The sequence below is a fragment of the Clarias gariepinus genome, chromosome 17, assembly GCF_024256425.1.
Source record: "Clarias gariepinus isolate MV-2021 ecotype Netherlands chromosome 17, CGAR_prim_01v2, whole genome shotgun sequence".
NCBI lineage: Eukaryota > Metazoa > Chordata > Actinopteri > Siluriformes > Clariidae > Clarias > Clarias gariepinus.
In genome coordinates this window covers 6,827,342-6,848,659 of record NC_071116.1, presented here as the reverse complement: position 1 = coordinate 6,848,659, position 21,318 = coordinate 6,827,342, and the positions used below count along the sequence as shown (strand labels likewise).

The 21,318-nt window shown below is 35.9% G+C and overlaps 1 protein-coding gene across 1 annotated transcript in view; it reads left to right on the top strand.

The window, feature by feature from the left end:
* epb41l4a (erythrocyte membrane protein band 4.1 like 4A) overlaps positions 1 to 20,958 on the top strand; it is a 56,523-nt gene extending 35,565 nt beyond the window's left edge. The window contains exons 7-23 of the mRNA XM_053476384.1: positions 891 to 978; positions 1,066 to 1,154; positions 1,746 to 1,809; positions 3,477 to 3,568; positions 7,166 to 7,243; positions 9,711 to 9,826; positions 12,938 to 13,028; positions 13,128 to 13,211; positions 13,549 to 13,662; positions 16,436 to 16,483; positions 16,650 to 16,727; positions 16,951 to 17,070; positions 17,603 to 17,650; positions 17,735 to 17,803; positions 18,530 to 18,640; positions 18,801 to 18,879; positions 20,285 to 20,958. Of these exons, the coding sequence (XP_053332359.1) occupies positions 891 to 978; positions 1,066 to 1,154; positions 1,746 to 1,809; positions 3,477 to 3,568; positions 7,166 to 7,243; positions 9,711 to 9,826; positions 12,938 to 13,028; positions 13,128 to 13,211; positions 13,549 to 13,662; positions 16,436 to 16,483; positions 16,650 to 16,727; positions 16,951 to 17,070; positions 17,603 to 17,650; positions 17,735 to 17,803; positions 18,530 to 18,640; positions 18,801 to 18,879; positions 20,285 to 20,395 (1,480 nt within the window). The 3' untranslated portion in view covers positions 20,396 to 20,958. The remainder of the gene's footprint in view (positions 1 to 890; positions 979 to 1,065; positions 1,155 to 1,745; positions 1,810 to 3,476; positions 3,569 to 7,165; positions 7,244 to 9,710; positions 9,827 to 12,937; positions 13,029 to 13,127; positions 13,212 to 13,548; positions 13,663 to 16,435; positions 16,484 to 16,649; positions 16,728 to 16,950; positions 17,071 to 17,602; positions 17,651 to 17,734; positions 17,804 to 18,529; positions 18,641 to 18,800; positions 18,880 to 20,284) is intronic.
* Positions 20,959 to 21,318: the final 360 nt, after the last annotated feature.

Below are 21,318 nucleotides of genomic sequence, written 5' to 3'. Positions count from 1 at the left end.
TGTTTATGTTGTACGATGACTTCTTTGAGCTAACATGCTATTCTATTCTGATGATAAACGAGTGCTATTGGATAGTGATGTGCAACCTGCATCTCTGAAAGCAGTCTTTCACACAGCGCTGGTCAGAATGGTTAAAAACAGCTATTTGAACTTTTTTTTGCTTTAAAGTACAGCAAAATAATTGGATGCCTTCCCTGAGCCCCTATGGAGTTGGATTGAAAACTCGTATTAGTAGTACTCTACGTACTCGTGTTAGTAGTACAGTGTTGCCCTTCGGAGCTAAATGTACAGTGGGATTGGTTTCAAAGTACATTAAGCCTTCACATCTCTGTGCCTTAGCACTTTTTCCACGGAAAGGGGATAACTACTCCATGCAACTCCTAGTCCCAGGATGCATTTGTGTTTCTGCCAGCATTACTTAGGGAAAATATTTTTTTTAACAATGGCCAATATTTGTTCATCTGTTAATCAGTAATGAGAAGGCACATGTTCACAACCTGGCAGTTAAGGAATATTTTCGAAGGAATGTTAAAAATTCCATGAGATATATTTAGACTAGAAACTAAGGTGGTAATAATTTACAGCATGGGACAAGTTTGAACAATGACACACTCACCTTGGTTTACGGATTATGTTGGTGTTTAACATAATTGTTTTACTATTTTTTTAATCTTTAAGCAAATGAGATGTTTCAAGCTCTATTTTTTGGTTTCATTTAAAAGCCTAAGTATATTTCTCTATACTACTTGGCAAGATTTAACTAAACACCATGTAAAGTGCCTACATGTACTTTTGTTTGTGATGAATGTTTAAATTTTCATAGCAGAGTAAGTACCTACTTAGTAATTTACTTAGTAGCTGCTTAGTAACAAAATAATTTCTCTGTACAGGGGTCAAACGCCTTCCGAAGCCGAGATGAATTATTTAAGCATGGCCAAAACACTGGAGATGTATGGGGTGGACCTTCATCCTGTGTTTGTATGGAGGAATATTAATTTTACTACATTTGATATGGTTATTAAATTCATTGGTATGTTTGAAATAACCTCACAGATTTCATTTCAGGGGGAGAAGCAGTCTGAATATTTCCTGGGCTTGACACCTGTTGGTGTTGTAGTTTACAAAAATAAAAGCCAAGTCGGGAAGTATTTCTGGTAAGTGAATATACTAGTAAAGACTACCTTTGGTTAAACTTTAACATGTCAGATTTGTTTATTCAATTTATAAATAAATGCACGGTGGTATAGTGGTTAGCACTGTCGCCTTGCAGCTCCAGGGTCCGGGTCCTATTCCCGCCTCTGTGTGCTTGGTGGGTTTCCTCCCACAGTCCAAAGACATGCAGACTAAGTTAATTGACATTCCCAAATTGCCCGTAGTATGTAAATGTGAGTGTATGTGTGTGCTCTGTGATGAATTGGCATCCTGTCCATAGTATATCCCATCTTGTGCCCTAAGTCTCCAGGGAATAGGCTCCAGACCCCCCGCCACCCTGAATACAGGATGAAGCGGTATAGACGATGAGTGAGTGAGCACTGTCTATGACAGTATAATGTGACAATGAATCTGTTCTTGATATATACGGTTAGTTATCCAGAAAGTCTCTTTGTTCTATGAGCATTTTATGAGATATAAAAACCTACTTTCTTACTGGCAACAAATTAGACTCACTTTCAGGTCTCTATGGAGGAAGTCAAAGCTCGATAATTGTTCAATTAAAGCATTTATACGTTTCTTTGATGTTGCAGGCCAAGAATTACCAAAGTATTTTTCAAAGAAACACAGTTTGAGCTGCGCGTTCTGGGGAAAGATGTAAGTCTCATTATTTTTCCCCCCCAAAAAACAACCAACTATTAATGCCAAATTTATGTGTTAAACTGTCTAAGCTTGTATATTACCATGGAAACTAGAGGATTCCTGATAGAATAACCCCAGAATATACACTCTACTTTATTAGAATAGACTGGAAATGTACAGTATCCTTTATTGCAGTTGTACTTCTTCACTCACTTCTCATCTGTAATATCTTAATATCGTTGTAATAAAAATTCTCTAGTTCCCATGGTAACAAATGTGTATATTTAAATGCTCACATATTATATATCATATGTCATAAAACCCAGGATTGTATTGCTTTTATAATTCAAGAAAGTCCTGCTTATTGCACTTGGTTCTCTAGTGCAAATATAAACATTTCTTTCTGGCGCTCAGGGAGAAAAAGATCTCAGGAAGAAAAAGATCTCAGGAAGAAAAACAAAGAAACTGGGACATGATAGTCAATTAGGCAGAGGTCTAATGCAGGACTGAGGAAACGATTATTAACTTGGGACTACACTTACCCTCTCTCAGGCCTCAAATGAGATTTTAGCAAATTCCCGTACACGTATTCTCCTACAGGCCAATTTACTCGTCAGATGAAAGAGGTGCTTCCCCAAGGAGAACAGCCAATCTACTTAAAATATGCTAATAAGGAGTCGCCAGGTCTTTTCATTTCCTTTTATTGAGAAAAAAAATAACCATGTTCAATCTAATTTAGAATTATTGGCACCCATGGAGGATGATTTTTTATTTTTTTTTTAAGGGTTATTATAAAGGTCCTTGGGGTGTAAGTTTACTGAAGGGAGGGAACCTTTACTAAAATTATGTCACAATGATGCATGACAGCACTGAGGTCCAAAGAAAATAAAGGTCCCTTGTGGGAGCTCATCCGACAGTTCAGTGAACTGGCATTTCCCCCTTCCAAAGCTTGATTCTGTTTTCCCTGAACCATTTTACATGGATTTCGAATAATAAGTCTCCAACTTAGTCGTAACACCTTGGCAGAAGCCACCAGGTTTCAATGTCATGTAGCTTAACAAGTTTTCCAGAGCTTTTTAAGGAACGCCATAACAAATAATCTACAATAGATTTATGTTCTTTTATGAATAGCCAAATTTATCCCACCTTAAATGTCTCATCGTCTGTGGCCAAAATTTGAGCTCTAGAAGCAAATATCAAACGTGCACTTGTTTAGATACTGAACTTGGTTAGATACTTCCCAAATAGTTTCCCAAATAGTTTGTAGGCATTTTAATTATAGATTAGTTGACATGGCAACCCCAAAACTCCCAACTGTGATCATCAGGGAATATCCTTGTGTCAACTTTTAGCTTCAGTTGTTTAAAGCTTCTTAATTATGACCCTAAAAGTGGATATGGGTATTTTAAGCATGCTTTTTGTACCAGGTGTCTTATTTTAGAAAAAAAAACAGATGATTGACTCCTACGTAAGACTTCCCAAATGCTCAGGTGAACTTCAAAACTAATATATAAACAGGAGCATGTGTATGTTGCATATTGTTCATTTAAATTTGTAGATTTTTTCTTTCAATTTTTTTTTTTATTATTATTTCTCATATTTTCAATAAAATAATTATTTGTTAATCAAAAACAGTATATACATATATATATATATATATATATTTTTTTTTTTTTTTGCAGTGCAACGAGACATCATTCTTCTTCGAAGCTCCCAGCAAGCCATCGTGTAAAAACCTTTGGAAGTGTTGTGTGGAACACCACACCTTCTTCAGGTACGAAAGCAGTTGGCACCTTTGACCTCTTTAAACACAAATCAGGGGCCACAACAAGGTCTTTTTTTAAGTGCCTTCAATCACAAAAGCTTTGAAATAACACAGATAAAAGACGACTTCACCTTCTGCGTGGGTTCCACCAGGACACTTTTAGAGAACATGCTCTAGTCCCAGGTCAGTTATAGTGCAACCTCGGATTCCAGGTGTTACATTGCTAAGATGAAGGGATTTACCTCTGGGGAAAACAACACTCCCGGTTTACAGTTGCAGAATGTGTGTGTCTATCCTAAATATGGAGTAATTTTTCATTATTGAACCAAAATTTGCTATTCTCAGATTTTACTAAATGTTTTTGTCTTTAATGATTACAGTGGGAATGTACAGGGTTCAGTCATTAATTCTCTGTACTGCTGATCAGAACAACATGAGTTAAAGTCTCAAAAATGACCTTGAGCAACTTTCTCTTCTTCAGCACTATATCATGACTAACCATGTGCCCTGACCTCCGCTTTTTTAACATACTTGAGCATGTTATGAATTTTCCTGGAATAAGAAAGTCAATTAAATGTTTTTTATTAGTATTATTTATTTATTTTTATCCAAAGTAAGCTACATACTGTACATAGTAAACAAAATTAAAGGTGTAAAAAAAAGTTGTTGTATTGACATAGCAGATAAATACAAGGCCTGTTAAGAATTGGGTTTGGTTCTGATACTGGTTGAAAGGCTCATGTTTCCATAATGCACCTAGAGGTCCTTCTGTAAGGTCACAGGATTATTATTTCATCCTTTAACCATTACTTCACCAATCAGCTGGTAAGCAACCTTCTGTACTGTAGCCATTCCTCTGTGTAATACAGCATTTGTATTTAAAATGTCACATCTGTTAAAGTTTCTAGACTAATCCTACTCGTTAATTGCTTTTAATAAAAAGTCTTTTATCCAATATTGGCTCAAGCAAGTAAATTAAACCATATACATTTTCAAAGTAGAATTTTATCAGCCATGACTGGACTAATTAAGTGGCATTTTGAAAGTTTGTACTTTCAAAAGCACAAAGCGAGGTCCTTTTTTCCATCACAGTGCTTCCAACAGTTTCTCTTTTCTTTTATTTGCCTTTTATCACCCGTGTGTCAAGTCAGAGATCATAAAAAGCCTAACACGAGCTGCAATAATCTTCAAATATATTATAAGTCTGCTTTCTCTGTCAACTCTAATTCCTAAGAGAAGTCGCTCGGCTGCTATTTTATTAATAAGTCTCTGTCTTTGAAAAATGTGTGCAAGCTCCTAGGTTTTTTTTTTAATAAGTCCCTGTCTTTGAGAAGACCTTTTTTTTTTTTTTTTTTTTAAGACCATGAAAGCTGTTTCCCCAAAGTGGCTGCAGCAGTTTCTACAATCAAAATTTACTCTTTAAATCTACTTTAAATGACATACAACATATGAATACAGTGTTGTTGTTGTTGTTGTTGTTGTTGTTTTTGCTGATAATCTGCATGTGAAAACGTAGCAGGTTCAGAAAAACAGAGAGAGTGATTTCTAATTTTTTATTTTAATCATGCCAGTGTTGAAAGAGTCATCTGTTAAAAAATGTATGATTTTAAAAAACATAGGAAAAAGGAAAACCCTAGAACACGATGGAGGATGTTGGAAATTAAGGAATAGTTACCCTTAATATGCTAACACAGCTAACAGTTAGGGAAAAATAAAACCTCTTTGTTAGTGCAGGCTCATTACCATAATTATAATTTTATCTAACGATTAATAACTGATGGAATAGTTTTAACAAATATGTTAATTTAACTACTGAATAATACGCTACCCGCTTATTATGACAATCCCATTAGCATAAAGGTCATTATATTCGATTATTAATCAAACAAATAGTTGTATGGGAATTAATGAACAATGAATAATCATCTTACTTTTGTTAACATAATGCTGATTAGGTTAAATAAGTTAATTAAAGCCTAATAATACCACCAGTGTGGCAGCATATCTAAAAATCAGTGTACAAATTATAAAAATTATCATTCTTTTATATCCATTAATAATGATGGTAAGAATTACACAATTTTGTTAATATAACAAAAGAAAAACAAATGGACTAATTTGAACATGTTTGATTAGTTTTCATTAATTATTCTAATTGTTAAATTTTTTATTAAAGACTTGGACATGTCATAAAAAGGGGCACCATTATTATTATTATTATTATTATTATTATTATTAGTGATTATTATTATTATCATTATTAGTGATTATTATTCTTATCTGTGATATTATTTGTGCATGTTCAACACTCTGGCAACCCCTTGACGGGAGCAGCCAAAAGACTTACAACAACATTAGGCTAAATTAGGCAAAAACACAATAGGTTTATATTTGAGTTTAAGCTGTCCTCATTATGTGGACCTTTTCACCTCCCTCCCCCCGTCTCAAAGGTGCACTTCAAAGCCATTGGTATTAATGCAATCTAAAAGCTCTCTGAACTCTTTTCCACCTTTAAATCACCTCATTAAAAACATTGTTTAGAACACATTTACCAGAGAGACGGTAAAGTATCAAAACATGTGTACTATCCTTTTCAAGACATGCATTTGGACAAAACATAATAGGTTCAGTCACTGATGATTACAATCACCCTTATAAACAGTTGAACTATAGTAAGTCCTCATATGAATGAGTTATGTTTCAAGAGCTCGTTCGTACTGTACTGTAAGTCAAGTTCCTTCGTAAGTCCAACAAACATTATCTAGGTACTAGTATACTAACAGAATTGGCTATACATAGTATATTAAGGCACAGCATTCTTTAGAATTGTGCCAATGGTTGAACGATTCGTGTTAAAAGAACAAGCAACGTCTGCCTTTTTTTTTTAAATACCTTGCTCCGTTCTCTTGATTATTTTCACTTTTGTCTCTGCTTTTTACAAAATTCTTACACCTTACTCTACATTACTGTTATTTGCACGAATCAAAGATCTGGTACTGTATACTGTGTAAAAGCACCAACATGCTTCTTACAAACTCCTTACTGTACATCTTACTGCACATTACTGCTACTTGCTAATTGCACCACATGTTACAGTATATGTGATGCACACTTCTGCACTAGTTTGCACACTCACTTTATGTATGATGTTTCGTCTGTAACATATGTTCACTGTTTTATTTTGGTCTGTACTTTAAAAGCCACAAACAGCCAGAATCAAATTCCTTGTTTGTCAACATACTTGGCGAATAAAACCCGATTCTGATTCTGATTGATGACAGTTTGCGTTTGTGTTAAATGACTATTGATTCTGCTGTTGGAGGAAATTAGGTTGATGAATCGGTTTGAAGTTATTCCTCATGCTGGCGTATTGATTCCTGATCACGTTATGAGGAATTAGAAGGAAGTTACAGAAATTGCTTTTATGTAACTTATGAACTTATAAAACAATCTAAGTCAAAATAATAAGATTACTTTAATGCTTCATGTTAAGAATTTAAGAAGATTGTGTGCAAGTTTGTGTTCATGTTTTAATCCAAATAAAAAAACAGAATCTCTTTGCTCTTTTTTAACTGAGATGATAAATGTATCGGATCTGTTTTATAGAATGCCTGAAAATGAAGTCAACACACTGTCAAGCAAGCTGTCCAAATTCAGCTCTCTCGGCTCCAAACATCGTTACAGGTTAGAAACTTGTTGTTCTTATCTACACAATGAGTCTCTAATACAAAAATGTATTACTTTACACATGTTAAAGTGATTATTTAAATGTGTACAATGATATTTTATTTGCCTAAAGTCAAATAAGTTATATTCATGAGCATTTTACTTACAGAACATTGATTAAAGTTTACATTAATAATAGATTTCATTGGTTTTTTTTTCAGTTATTAAGAATTACTATACATTAATACAAGGTGTATTTCTTTTTACTTTGTGATGTTCGATGGCAAAAAAACATTACATTTTGCCACATCATTTCACTGTACCCCCTTATCTGTGTGTCTTTGTTCGAATTGAGCGAATCACATCTCTGTCAACTTTGTACCTCTTTGTTTTCCTTCTTTTTTTTCCTTTACTGCTATCCCCAGCAAACAAGTTAAAACATGACAACCAATTATGTTAAACAGGATGAATCACATACTTGAATTATAGTAAAGACTAACATGTGAAATAGCATTACATTAAACAGATGAGCACATGACCTAGCATGAACTGTGGTTAAAACATGAACTGGCTTCAACTGGTTTCCAAAATTCGTATACCTATTTCAGTGTCTTGCAATCTTTTTAACAAAATCATTTTTAAATAACTTAAGTAGTCAGATTTCTTTTATTTGGAATAAAAACAACCACGTGTTAAACAAAGGATCCTACAAAGTCTCTGTGAATTAAGAGGGATGGCACTTTCACATTTTCTTTATTATTACTGGGCTGTTAATGTGAGTTCACTGTTATTCTGGGTGAAGTATGATGTCAATCTTCCCATCTGGGAACCATAGAGGAAGCATTAATGGGATTACTATTTCTCTTATCATTATGTGCTAAATTACCACAAAAACAAAAATAATAATAATAATAAAAAATAATAAAAAATAGTGTACAATGTATGTATGTGTATTTAACATCTCGTTTTACCTCAAACCCACTGGTTATACACTCCATTAAAATTTTAAATCAGTTTCAGAGTCAATTTAAGCTTACTGATCTTTCTTAGCACCACTGAATGGGCACTGTATGTTTGCTCTGTCCTATACGGATAATGCTTTCAGGGTTTGGTTTACTGTAAGTGTGGTGGTGTGTCATTATACGATCTTTACATTGACAATATCTTTTGCTCATTTGAACAACTTGCACAAAAGTTTAACATTCTCAGGACACATTTTTATAGATATCTACACCTAAGGAATTAAATTTCCTGTAATTCTGACTCTTTCCCTTTGTCTCCTTCTCCATCCCTATACGATTCTGTTTATAGCTGTGAACCAGATGCTAAACAGATGATTAGTGCTGTGTACAAGTTATTAAACACAAGTAACTCAGCCACATTAGATGTACTTAAAGGCAAATGGGAAAATTATATACAAGAACAAATTTCAAATAAACTGTGGCAAAAGATAATACATAGTATTTACTCATCATCAGTTTGCCTCAAACACACAGTAGTTCAATTTAGAATTGTCAATTTACAATTTATTGTCAACACAGTTTATTTCATTTTCATACACAGGTTATTAATTTAAAATTAGCTTCACTGGTCCAAGGTAAAACCAGCTACGCTACTGCACGTGGAGTTTTATTTTTGATACATTGTCAAAAATATGCCAAATACCATTAGAACCATCCCCATTTATTGCACTTTTTGGTGTTGACTCACGTGGTGCTCACCTGAATGAACGCCAAGGCCAATATGACCGCCTTTAGCTCCCTTATGGCTAGATGAATGATCCTGTTTAAGTGGAAAGAGTCGTCGACCCCAGTGGGTGCTCACTGGATTAAAGTAGTCTTGTATTTTATTAATTTAGAAAAGATTCGCTATTCTATAATGGGATCCACTCAGAAATTTTACGATGTCTTGCAACCATTTGTGGGCCATTTTGAAATTATAGATGCAGATAAATTGGACCTAAAAGATTTCTTTTTTTAGTTTCTGTTTCTAATACTTCCTTTTTTCCCTTTTTTGTTTGATCTGTTACTTATTAATTAATTTATTTATTTCTCTTACTTGTTTTTTCCGCTGATTGGCTGTTGTTTTGTTTTTTTTTGTGTAGGATGGAAAGAGGGGTATGGGTAGAAAAAAAAATAATAGTGTGTATGTATGTATGTGTATTTGATTAAAAGAAAAACCTGAACTAGCTTTACAGTGAACAGATATAAGTGAACTAGCATGGAACAGAGTTTTCTTACATTGTATGAACTTTCCCATGCATCTGTCTCTTACATCACTGTTTGTTTTATGTAATTTCTCCAAGTTACCCTGAAAGTAGTACGAATCTTAAATCCGTACATAAAGTTTTTAGTTTAATTTTCTTAAAGGTATTAATATGTATAATGTATAACATTATTAGGTTTGTGGGTGTCTTAAAAATTAATGTTGCAATGCAAATGGCACCTTTTCCATAAGCAATTGCATTCAATGTTCTTTCTCACAGTGGGAAAACAGCCATGCAGATGGGAAAAGACCAGCTCGTCGGTTTGCCCAGGCCAAATTTGGAGGTGGTGCGCACACGCAGTAAGACTTATCCGAAGAGGAGCAGTCAGCCTACAAGTGAGTGTCCATCCATCTGACATCATCATCATCATCATCATGCTGTTACATCACTTGTTCAAAATGCTTTCTATGGTAACAGCTCATTCACAGGGCTAACCTGAGAGCCAAAAAAAAAAATGTGTTACTATTTAGCAAAGAAATATGTTGTAGATGTCTAAGAGGAGATATTTATTATTTATATTTATTTATAAGTTACGAAAGGAGTCATCAGAGGTTTAAAAATTATAATCAATAAGTAATTAACAGAAGATTTAAATCATTGGCAAATGTGGTGCAAGAGAAACTAAACACTTGCTTCCACTAGAAAATTATCTCTGACATCTGGGATTATATCGAGCCGCAACACAATGCCCGGTCATTTATTTTTTTCCTACAATGATGTACCCTAAAGCATTTTTATTCCTTACATAACAACATTCCCATCCGTCATTATGTCCTTGTACTTGGTGAACCTACAGCCCGGGGATAAGGACATAGTTGTGTAGATATAATTATTAACACTAAGCTCGTAAGAATTAACATTTTAGTGTAATATTCTGCACAGACATGCACTAATCCTGTTATTCTGGAAGCGCGAGTCATTTCCACTGATTCCAGCGATTGTGAGATCAGGTTCAAATTGCAGGTGTGTCGATGCAAACAAGTTCTATCAATAACAGCTTTCGTTTCATTGTCCGTCAAAGACCGTCCGACTCCCCAACTTTTCCCTATCACCTACGTAAATATGCATTCTCTAGGACCCTTCTGTCAAATATTGGCTGTATGGAGACGGTTCATGTCGTAGCACATCGTAAACCATAGTGATCGTCAGATTACAAGATGTTAAAATCAGTGCGAATGTAAAACCCTGGTATAACCATTACCGTCAACAAAACATCATCAACTTCAATTTCACAGCATTTTTCCCTTTTTCTTTTTCTTCACTTGCATGTAAGACGTCTTTTCAAGGAATTTTGATTGGATTTTAAATAATTCCAGTCTAAAGGAAATACCTTACATGCTTTAAAAAATGAATAAATAAATAAATTTGCTATTTAGGTTGCATTTGAACAGATGAAAATCTCATGTAGTTTTTTTAAACAGACTTTTTACATGTATTGGGGTGGAATTTAAAAAGATGGAAATACAGCTCTATTGTTAATATGAAATATGAAAATTGACAACTAACACTTAAACCCCATTTAAAATCCCAGATTATTATTCAGTTTTATTTTCAGTACTGAAGATAACTAGTTAACATGATTAAAAACATATATGGATAAAAGTTTGTAAACATCTGACATTCACACACACATTCACACACTCCTATTCTAGTACTCCTTGTTTGCTCCACTATTCTGGGAAGGTTTCCTCCAAGTTTTTATGGTTTGCAAGTCTGTGGAGATTTGTGCTTATTCAGCTACAAGAGCATTAATGAGGTCAGGTCACTGATGTTAGGAGATGAGGCATGTGGTGTCGTCAGTGTTCCTGTTTATCCCAAAGGTGTTAAGTGGGGCTGAAGTCAGCGCTCTGTGCAGGGCTCTGGGGTTCTTCCACTCCAACTTGGGCAAAACTTGTCTTCATGGAGCTGGTTTTGTGTCACGCTGAAACAGATTTCTAAAACCCTTAAAGCCCAAGCGGCACAGATACGTCTCGGCAACGCAGCATTGGTCAATGACAGTTAAAAAAAATAAATATGTGCTTCTATAGAAGTCTTGCTGGGTTTTGATGTATTTGGGTTTTCGGATATGTCAGGTAGAACAAAAATAATAGTACTTTTATAAAGGGTAAATTTTACAGCTACAGGTTTTTTTTGTCATAGAAACCACTGAAAACAACCATGATCACCCAGTTTTACATTTTTTGCTCAGTCATGTTTAGGAAGTTTGTTAAAATTAACAAAAATTCGGTTAATTCTATTGCCTATTTTGAGCTGAAACGTAAACCCAAGTGAGTTTTTCACACTGGTATGATCACTGATCACAAAAACAATTGGACGTAGAGCAGCCGAGCACAGTATCATCCATAGGTTGGTTCGGGTTCTGACTTATTTATTAACCAATGTACAACAGTTCCGACGAAGCAGTTTGATTGGTTGAGAGACATTTCATGAGTGTTGATATTGAACATAACAGCACTGAGACATTTAACTTTGTGTATGCCACTTTACAAGTGTTTTAATTACCACCAACCCCTGAACAAGGGCATTACTTTGTGTGTGAAATAAGGAATTGTACACCCTACATAGATAGCGCATTAGCTTTTCACTTTATGTTATTTGGGATTCAACACATTCAAACTCTGGAGTCAGTGGTTAAGGCATTGGATTACAGTTCGGGAGGTCCCAGGTTCAAACCCCTCGACCACCAAATTACCACTGTTGGGCCCTTGAGCAAGGACCCTAACCCTCAACTGCTCAGATGTATAATGCAATAAAAATGTAAGTCGCTCTAAACAAGAGCGTCTGCCAAATGCCCAAATGTAAATGTAACTGCCGGTTGGCAGCCCCACCAGTGGAAGTCGTGAAAGGATATGTGTTGGTGGACAAAACTAACTGGTTAAATACAGAAACAAATCTATTGATAATAAATGGCATTTGTAAACGTGTCGTAAAAAAAAAAAAAAAAAAAAACACATCACACTCACGGCCGTGCAGCAAGGCTGTGATATCTTTAGTACTCGGGCTGCGCCATCATGCCTATGATCATACACACCCATGAACATCACACCCTCAAGCATGATATTACATTATTTATTTATCCAATATTAATTATTTGACCTGCTCTGATCATTTTTTGGTGAATTTTGACACACACTTGATTACAAATATGTTCCATTGTTTTTCTTCTTAGCTTTTTTTTTTTTTTGCTTTGACTAAACTCTTTAAGATAACTTTTTTTCTGTCAACTCCTACCTTTTTTCCAAATCATGCATACATTACACAGTTAGTCAGCAGTCTCAGGTTGAGGTAATTAGATCTTTTCTTTCGCTTGACTCTATTTGGTGAAAGATCCCCACAGATGCTTTAACTTATGCTTAAAATTGACAGTGATGTATCGCGCTGCCGAGCTGTAACATTAATCTAAAAGTGAAGCAGCACACAGACTCTCTCTTTATCGTATCGTCTAGGCTTGAACAATGGGAGCCGATCAGTCACAAAGGCAGGAAATTCCCTGGGTGAAGGCCAGGCTAAAGCCAGCACACTCCCACCGGCCAAGAGGTACTGACCTCACGCACGCTCCTTTGATAAAGCCTGTATAGCGAAGCAGATTGTAGACCCACCGTCAACTTACTATATACTTGTTTTATTTCCTCCAAGCCCGAAAGTGTCCAAGACAGAGAACATTCCAGAGGAAGAGTCCGGCAAGCACACGGCTGTCTGGGACGAGAACGCACCACAGAGGTACGGGTATGATAAAGGTCATGATTAATTATGGCTTAAGGAGTGAATGAACCCACATGAAAGAACGCAAACATTGCATAAATACACACACACAAACCACATATTACGGCAAGATAATGATCAAGTACTGGATTAAGTCGACTTTCTCTCCAACTCCTTTGAGAACAAATCACAAATAACTCAGAAGGAATTAGTTGCCAACTGTGTCTCCAATTACTTCAGAACATCAGCTAAGCTTTCTAAAGAAAATCCCAACAGCTTTTAATTTACCATTTTTCCCCTTTATTTAACGCCACTGTTTCTTTCTTTGTTTTGTTTTGTTTGTTTTTTTCCTCAGCGGGCTGTACAACTCGGCCAGTGAGAAAAATAAATCCCCCAAATTCCCGAACACACGCAGACGTTCGCCCTCAGGAGGCAGCGAGAACGAGGTTATGAACTCCTCAAGGCACAGGTACAGCATATATAAGTGTGTGTGCATCCAATTAGCATGTGTATACCTGCTTAAAAAACACTTCCTGCGCGCAAATGTTATTATGCAATTAACTACTTTCTCAGTCATTTTTAATGACTAATAGAAAAAGATTTTAGGAGTTTTTAGGAGTGGCCTGATGTGTGGCGAAGGTAGGATTCTTTTTAAAATCCCATGACTATAACTACGATTTCGTTAAATCCTGTGGTAATTTTCCAAGCGCTAGTCCAGATGTTTGCTAATGACTCGGGGCAGGTGTTTTTCAAGCAGCACAGTGTTGAGAAATAATTCACTATTCATGGATGTACTCCGTTCACGTCATGCACATTTTTTGATGATTCCTTTTGCTCTGGCTCAACTGAGTCAGATAATTATGAAGCATGTCAGAGCAAGAAGTGCAGTAAAATGTGCATAGTGTACCGTTCCAGCGAACGAAGCTTGTTGTGTGATTATAGCAGGTGTGTACGATCACTACTAGTCACACAGAACAAGATTAAAGACACCATATGAAATAACTTAGACAGGAATTTCAGGTGTCCCGTGAACGATTTACATTTATGTGCGTGTTCTAATACGTTATAGTTTCTACAGTAACAGGAATTTGTTCTGCAGATGGTCCACTTAATCTAAGCTTAATATTATACTGATTTCTTTTTAAAAATGTGTCATTTAACAAAGCAAAACATCCTATCATCGATGTGAGTCGGTATTTGTTACGTAACATTTATGGACTTAAGGAGTCATGGTTGTCAGTGCTTTGCAACAATCATAAGTTTCGCAGCATGGGAAAGTTTTCCTCACAGAGGAGTATACTCTTTCAGTGTGAAATGACAAGCTGTGGAGAGAAAGAGAGCAAGAGAGAGAAGGAGAGGCCAGGCAGCAAGGGAATGACTGTTTATCGTAGCTATAACAAAAGTGATAACAGGAACTAACTCGTCTCTAGGATGTTTCACAACAACAAATCTAACTATTAACCAATGAAATGAGTGACATAATGTTTGTTATTAAATTGATCATTGTGGAATAACACACTCCAGACTGTGCGTTTACAGTATATTAAAATAATAGACTTTGGGATGATAAAACACCTCCCAGTGTGCATTATTTTCATATAATCAAAATTTTGTTATTCTTTACTTCTTATATACTAAGATTAAAAAGTTTATGTTTTACAACATTCTATGGCATCCTTCTGTTACCGGCTTTTATTTGTAAATTTATCTTTGTTCACAATCACCCGGTGATGAACACATCTCACTATGTCTTTTAAGAGCTCAGGGCCCGTATTTACTAAACATCTTAAAATCTCTCGTAGGCTCAAAGTTCACTTAGGATTGAAAATCCTCCTACCTCAGAGTAGGACGTAAAAATTGTTTATGAAGCTTCCTACTGTACATTTTATTTTAGTTAGGAGTAGGACTGCGCCGAGGAAAGCATGTGACATCACTTTATTTATAACGACACTAAGAGCCATAAAGTCGGCTGGCACATTACAGTGGGTTTTGTAGTTTTTACTGGTGTTTGTAGTTTTAAACAAAATGCGAAATAAGCAGCAGTTGTGTAAAAGCGTCATACATACACACAAAACTTATAGATGCATGACTCGGCTGCATGACGTTATCTTAATCAGACTGCTCCAATCACAACTGTTTAAATCCCCTATAATAGAGCTTCGTAGGACTGTCATAATCTAATCAAAATGAATTAAAAAAGAAACTGGAGAAAGGATGAGAGCGTTTAGCTTGCGGAGGAGAGAGTAAAATGTAAAGGAATAATGAAAGCAAAATTCTACATATTGGTGGAGATACGAGTAAATTTCCTATTGTAGTTAAGAAACTTGATAAACAGCTCTTACTGCTACTCCTGAATGTAGGACCAAAATGGTGTCATTTTGAGAATTTTTGGCCACTTTGAAGCGATTTCCTACTCTTGAGATGCTTAGTTAATACAAGCCCTGATCGCCATTTATGACCAATGAATTCTTCTTTCCTTCTTCTCTGTGCAGGGTTGATTCTGAATATTAATCACGTTATTGCATTTCTGTTAAGAGGTGAAACAATGTTTGCACACTTTCCTGAGAAATGCTCACAGCAGCCACAGCTCAGTTTCTCCAAGTCCGGGTTTGAATCGGACAGCTTAAGCAAAAGCTTTAACCCTATTCTTGGCTCATTAGGGCTGACTTTTATTCTAACCAGCTAGAATACATAAAGTCAGACTTTTCCTTCTTTGCGTTTGTGTAAATGTATTCAATGTAGTCCGAGCACTCCCTCTAGTGCGAAATCTGTGTAATAGTGCTTTCATTACTGAGACAGTTCACTTTCATACAAGGTGACACTTAATCAATAGGAAGCCACTATTCATAATCTTGCGAAGAATTGTGCCAAAAATGCAAACAAGTTATATATATATATATATATATATATATATATATATATATATATAAAACGTGTTGCTGAAATATAGTATAATAATATTTATAGTATATTTTTTTCAGCTCTGAATATTTACAGAACCTGATTCTTGATTTATATCCAGCACACTTCCTGCCACATTATTGCCTTTGAATCCTACGGCGTAAAGAGATTCAGATCATGAATATCCTGGAGCTTTAGACTGGGAACAGAGAGCCGTCTTGATCCTTCCTCAGGCTAGGCGCTGATGAAAGAAACCCTCTGAATACATAAGTAGCGATAAAGCATCAAAGCACATAGGTAGCCTAAAATCACTCCCTGAATTTGATTGTGTGCTCTTACAGGAAAGTCCAGAGCAGTGAGGATCCAACCAGCAAGCAGCACCGGAGAAGGTGAGAAATTTGCCTTACTTATGGAAATCACTTTTCCATAAATAAAAGTTTTGGGAAATTTAGGATTTCATTAAATGCAATAATCCTTTACCACAGCTGAAATTCCTAAAGATATCTTTTCCTGCCCTATCATCAACTTTTAACCCCCTTTTGTTTCTCCGCTCAGGTCACGTTCCCGTGGCAACACAAGTAGCGGCAGTGAGTCAGAGAATTCCAACAGGGAGCATCGTAAAAAGAGAAACCGGTACAAAATCTTTTCTCCCCATGCACTAAAACCAACAAAGGAACAAATCAGTCATTAGCAGTGCACATTGTGGCTTAATTACTGCTTTTGAGTTGTTAAATAGACTGTGCCAAAATTAACATATAAACATATAAATGTCATAGTATAAATGTAATTTCTGTTGACCCTTTATCTAATTGAACGCATATTAAAGCAAGTTTTGTAAATGTTTATCTTGCTGTAGGTCCCGTCAGGAAAACGAGATGGTAGATTCCGCACCGCAGTGGGAAGCTGTGCTCCGCAGGCAAAAGGAGAAAAGCCCCAACGATCCCAACCATCGCCGCTCACGCCACCGCTCTAGATCGTCAGTATTTACGATTTGTATTTCTCCTTTGTGTTTCGCAGTGTTCTCAAACAAGGCAGGGGTTTATACAGGCACTTGGGGAGGTTTGTGATTTCTGTATCATACCATATTTGCTGATACTCAAACTATTGGGGAAACAAAACTCAAATCTTAAAAAAAAAAAAAAAACATGGGAAAATGATTAACCACACAAAAGAGACAGATTAAAACTTTTGAAACCTCCGGTCTGAATTAACTAAAGGTCAGTCCTATCCAAAGAATATAAAAAAAGCTTTAAAAATTCCCTAAATATCCTGCTGTTATTCTCTTCAGGAAAAGATACAACAGATGTGGGGGCACATCTTAAAACCAGGATTCAGCAGCACAGGAAAACTGCGCTACTTCAAAAAAAATAATAATAATAATAAATGAAAAAATATATTTGCACAAAATAAAACTGCACAGCGGCTCATTCCTGCACTGTACTTTTGCTGATTTTAATGAAGGATGTCAATTACAGAATATAGATTTTTTGTTTTGTTTTGTTTTGTAGGAGAAGTCCAGATGTTCATGCTAAAGAGCAGCTGTGGAAACATATACAGTAAGTAATGATAAGTGATTCTGTGAACTTTGTCACCTGGTTTGGTTGTCGTGGTTGTGATGATGTATGTGTGTGTCTATACAGAAAGGAGCTGGTGGATCCATCCGGTCTGACTGAGGAACAGCTGAAGGAGATTCCATATAAGAAAGTAGAGTGAGTGAATCTCTCTCTTTGCTAACCCAAATAGCGTGCTACTGATTTTATGCTACACATAACTCCAAACAAACTCCACAGTGTCTGAGTACAGAGGAATCTGATTTTGCAATTAGAAATAGACTGGAATGTAGCTCTAATGTTAATGCCAGCTGTATCCAAAAAAATACTGTAGAAGATGTGGCAATCATATTATTGAGTAACCAGTTACTCATGTTTTTAAAATACCAGTCCTACTGTATATGTACAGAGAAGATTTTTATCAATAAAAGCTGCAGAAATTCAAAGAAATATAAATTTTTCTTTTTTTCTGGAGGGAGAGATTAATCCAAGTACTAAAGAAACAAAAGAAGAAATTACTTTGTTGAAAAACATGAAAATAATTCACCTGCATAAAACCAGACACTGCTGTTAGTATAACATTAATGCAGGGAAGCTCGTTGTATTTATCACTACACATCTATCATGACTCTGTTTAGCTGGTACTGTAAGATTTAAAAAACAACAACAATGTTATAGAAATCAGTCAGAAACTTTGTCCAGTTCAGGGAACACAGCAATGATTTACCTTTCAATTTTTTTCATATGAAAATTTAATTATTAGCAACACTTGAGTGTAAATGTGACTTTTTGGACGATATCACAAAGTCACATCAATTACATCATAAAAATCTTTAATTCTACCTTCCCTACTAACTGTCAGTATGACAAACTATCTCCTTACAGAACTCAAGGTGACCCGATCCGTATCCGGCACTCTCACTCTCCCCGTAGCTACAGACAGTACCGGCGCTCACACTGCTCTGATGGAGAAAGATCTGTCCTCTCAGAGGTCAAGTGAGTCCAGGAATAATTTTGGTCAATTCAAAGATCACATTTCCCTCAAGAGGTTAACAAGAAACAACTTGAGTGTCTCATCTCATCTCATCGGCATAAAAATGTCTCTGGGCTCAGATGTGTGTTTTTTGACCCCTGATTTTATTTTTTTTTCTTTTAGCTCTCGGACTGATCTGGTGCCTCCACTTCCTGTTACACGCACTGTAGACATGACAGGATCCAGCACTGCCACAGCACAGGTCAGTTTCTCTTCTCTAATGGAAACACTGCTATGGACAAGTTTACCAGCGTTACTGTTCCTTGTCTCTTATTTAAACTTGAATGTTGACAATGCCACAGTGAGTGAGGAGTCTAAGAAAGCATGATGTGATTGTAAGGTTTTCTGATGATGTACAGTATGACCTTTCCCATGCCTCTAAGCCCATGAAACAACCCCCTCAATGCGCTTTCTGATTGCTCATATTGATTTTATTTTTCATAAATAACACATATGAAGTTATGTAATTGTGCAACAGCAACAACAGTTGTTATTTTAAGACATCAAGGTCAGCCTTTCTGGATCAGTTCTTGCGAGAACATTATTGTCAAATGCATTTGCAAAACCCATCAAGCACCATGATGAAACTGGCTCTCATGAAGACCTTCCGAAAAAGGCGAAACCAAAACTTACCTCTGCTGCAGAGGGGAAGTCATTTAGAGTCACCAGCCTCAGAAATCACCAATAAACAAACAGCACGTCAGATTAAAGGCGTTATGAAAGCTTTACAGAGCTTAATAGAAAGTGGATACATCTCAATAACTGTTCAAATGAGATTTTTGTATATTTTAGACTCCTTCAGGATTTTTTTACAGTGTAGAAAAAAATAAAAATGAATCACTCAGGAATGACCATGGAGTTAGAAAGTGATCTGGTATTATAATAAGTGGTAGTGTATGTGTTAGAATGCAAATCTGCTGCACAGAATGAGGGGGCAACATGGTGGCTTAGTGGTTAGCACTGTTGCCTTGCACCTTCAGGTCCTGGGTTCGATTCCCGTGTCAGGTCAGTGTCGTGCTTGGTGGGGTTCCTCCGGGTTCTCCGGCTTTCTTCCCCAGTTTAAAGACATGCTAATTGGTGTTTCTAAATTCTAAATTAAAAAACACCGTTAGATCCTCTCTCTGGAGAAGGAAATGGCGAAGCACTTTAGATAGGGTCACGAAGACTTGGGAATGACTAAACAAACATAATTAATTAAACAAATTAAGGTTTAAAAAAATAATAATTACGTTAATACGAATTATGTTTTTATACAGTTTTAAAATTGTTTTTAAAATAAATTAATTCTTTCAAAATTGTAAAAGAGTCAATGACCCATCTGTTATATTACACAAAACATGCGGCTTATCGAGGGCTTGGAAATCAGCACAAAAGCTTTATTAGAAATAAAATAGGCAAAACACTCTGTATAATTAAACATATTATACAACATTATATGGGCTTTCTTTATCTATTATGTGTTTCACATACCTAGTGACATACCTACTCTTACTTTTCAATATAGACCAGACAGTTTTTGTGTGCATGACTGTGCTCAGAAACACCGGGTCGCTGTGAGATGTTTTCATAGTTTTGTTTCAGAAATGTCTGTGTTTTTCTTTCTGCAGAAGAAGAATGGATCCAAAGACAATCTGTCGGAGAGCTCCGGGCAGGAGACAAAAAGCAGCATCAAGGTGGCAAGAACCTCGCATGGCTCTCGGACAAAAACCGAAACGTGACCGCTTTTGTGATTTTTCAGCATGAAAGGTTAGGAGAGGTAAAGGACAATATATACTGAGACCTGGAAGTATTCAACACTACTAAATGGAAATTTCAGACAGACCCGGAGTTGAGCTGGCTGCATCCAAGCCATTAGCTTGTCTGATAAATAAGTTAGTGTTAATTCTAAAAAAAAATTTAAAAAAAAAAGCATTTTGTACTTTTATTATCTGAATGAACATGATCATTATAAGCACATAAGTCTTTTACAAACCACTCGATCTATTCTGACAATCAAGTGAAGGATAATGAATCATTTTTACAGCGAACACTGCACAGGTTTTAAGGTGTTACACTGAACACTGATTTTAACATTTAAAACAGTATTAAATATTCTTGACCCAGTAATCGTATATGTGGACTTTATCATGAGAAAAACGTATTGTATTTGTGTTTTCCAATGATAGACTATGATAGATAGAAAATTGTTGCTGCTGTAACTCTTTGTATTGTCTTTATCTGCTGTTAGGAAACACACAGTACATGGTTAACTGTAGCTGAGCTGGAGACTCAATAAATTGAATTCTTGTCAACAGTCGCTATTTTCATGTCATGTACGTTCAGATTCATGTGTATGAGGGGTGTTCATGTCAAACTGGAACTTTTGAGTAAGCAGAATAACAGAACACATTTACATCAAGGTAGAAAGTTGTTTCAGTACTGTACGTCAGAGACATTTTGAAACACTGGCCTCCAGGAATTCCCTGAATAGAGTTCCTGGAGTATGCAAGTGGTGTTGGTGAATGTTTGTGTGTAGATTTTCTAGCCTCTCTTCAGCATTTGGTGGCAAATTGGTGACAAGTAATCCATCGATAATTTTATTTATTTATTTATTTTTAATTAGATATCCCACTTGCTAAATGGGAAAACTTTAAACCATTTG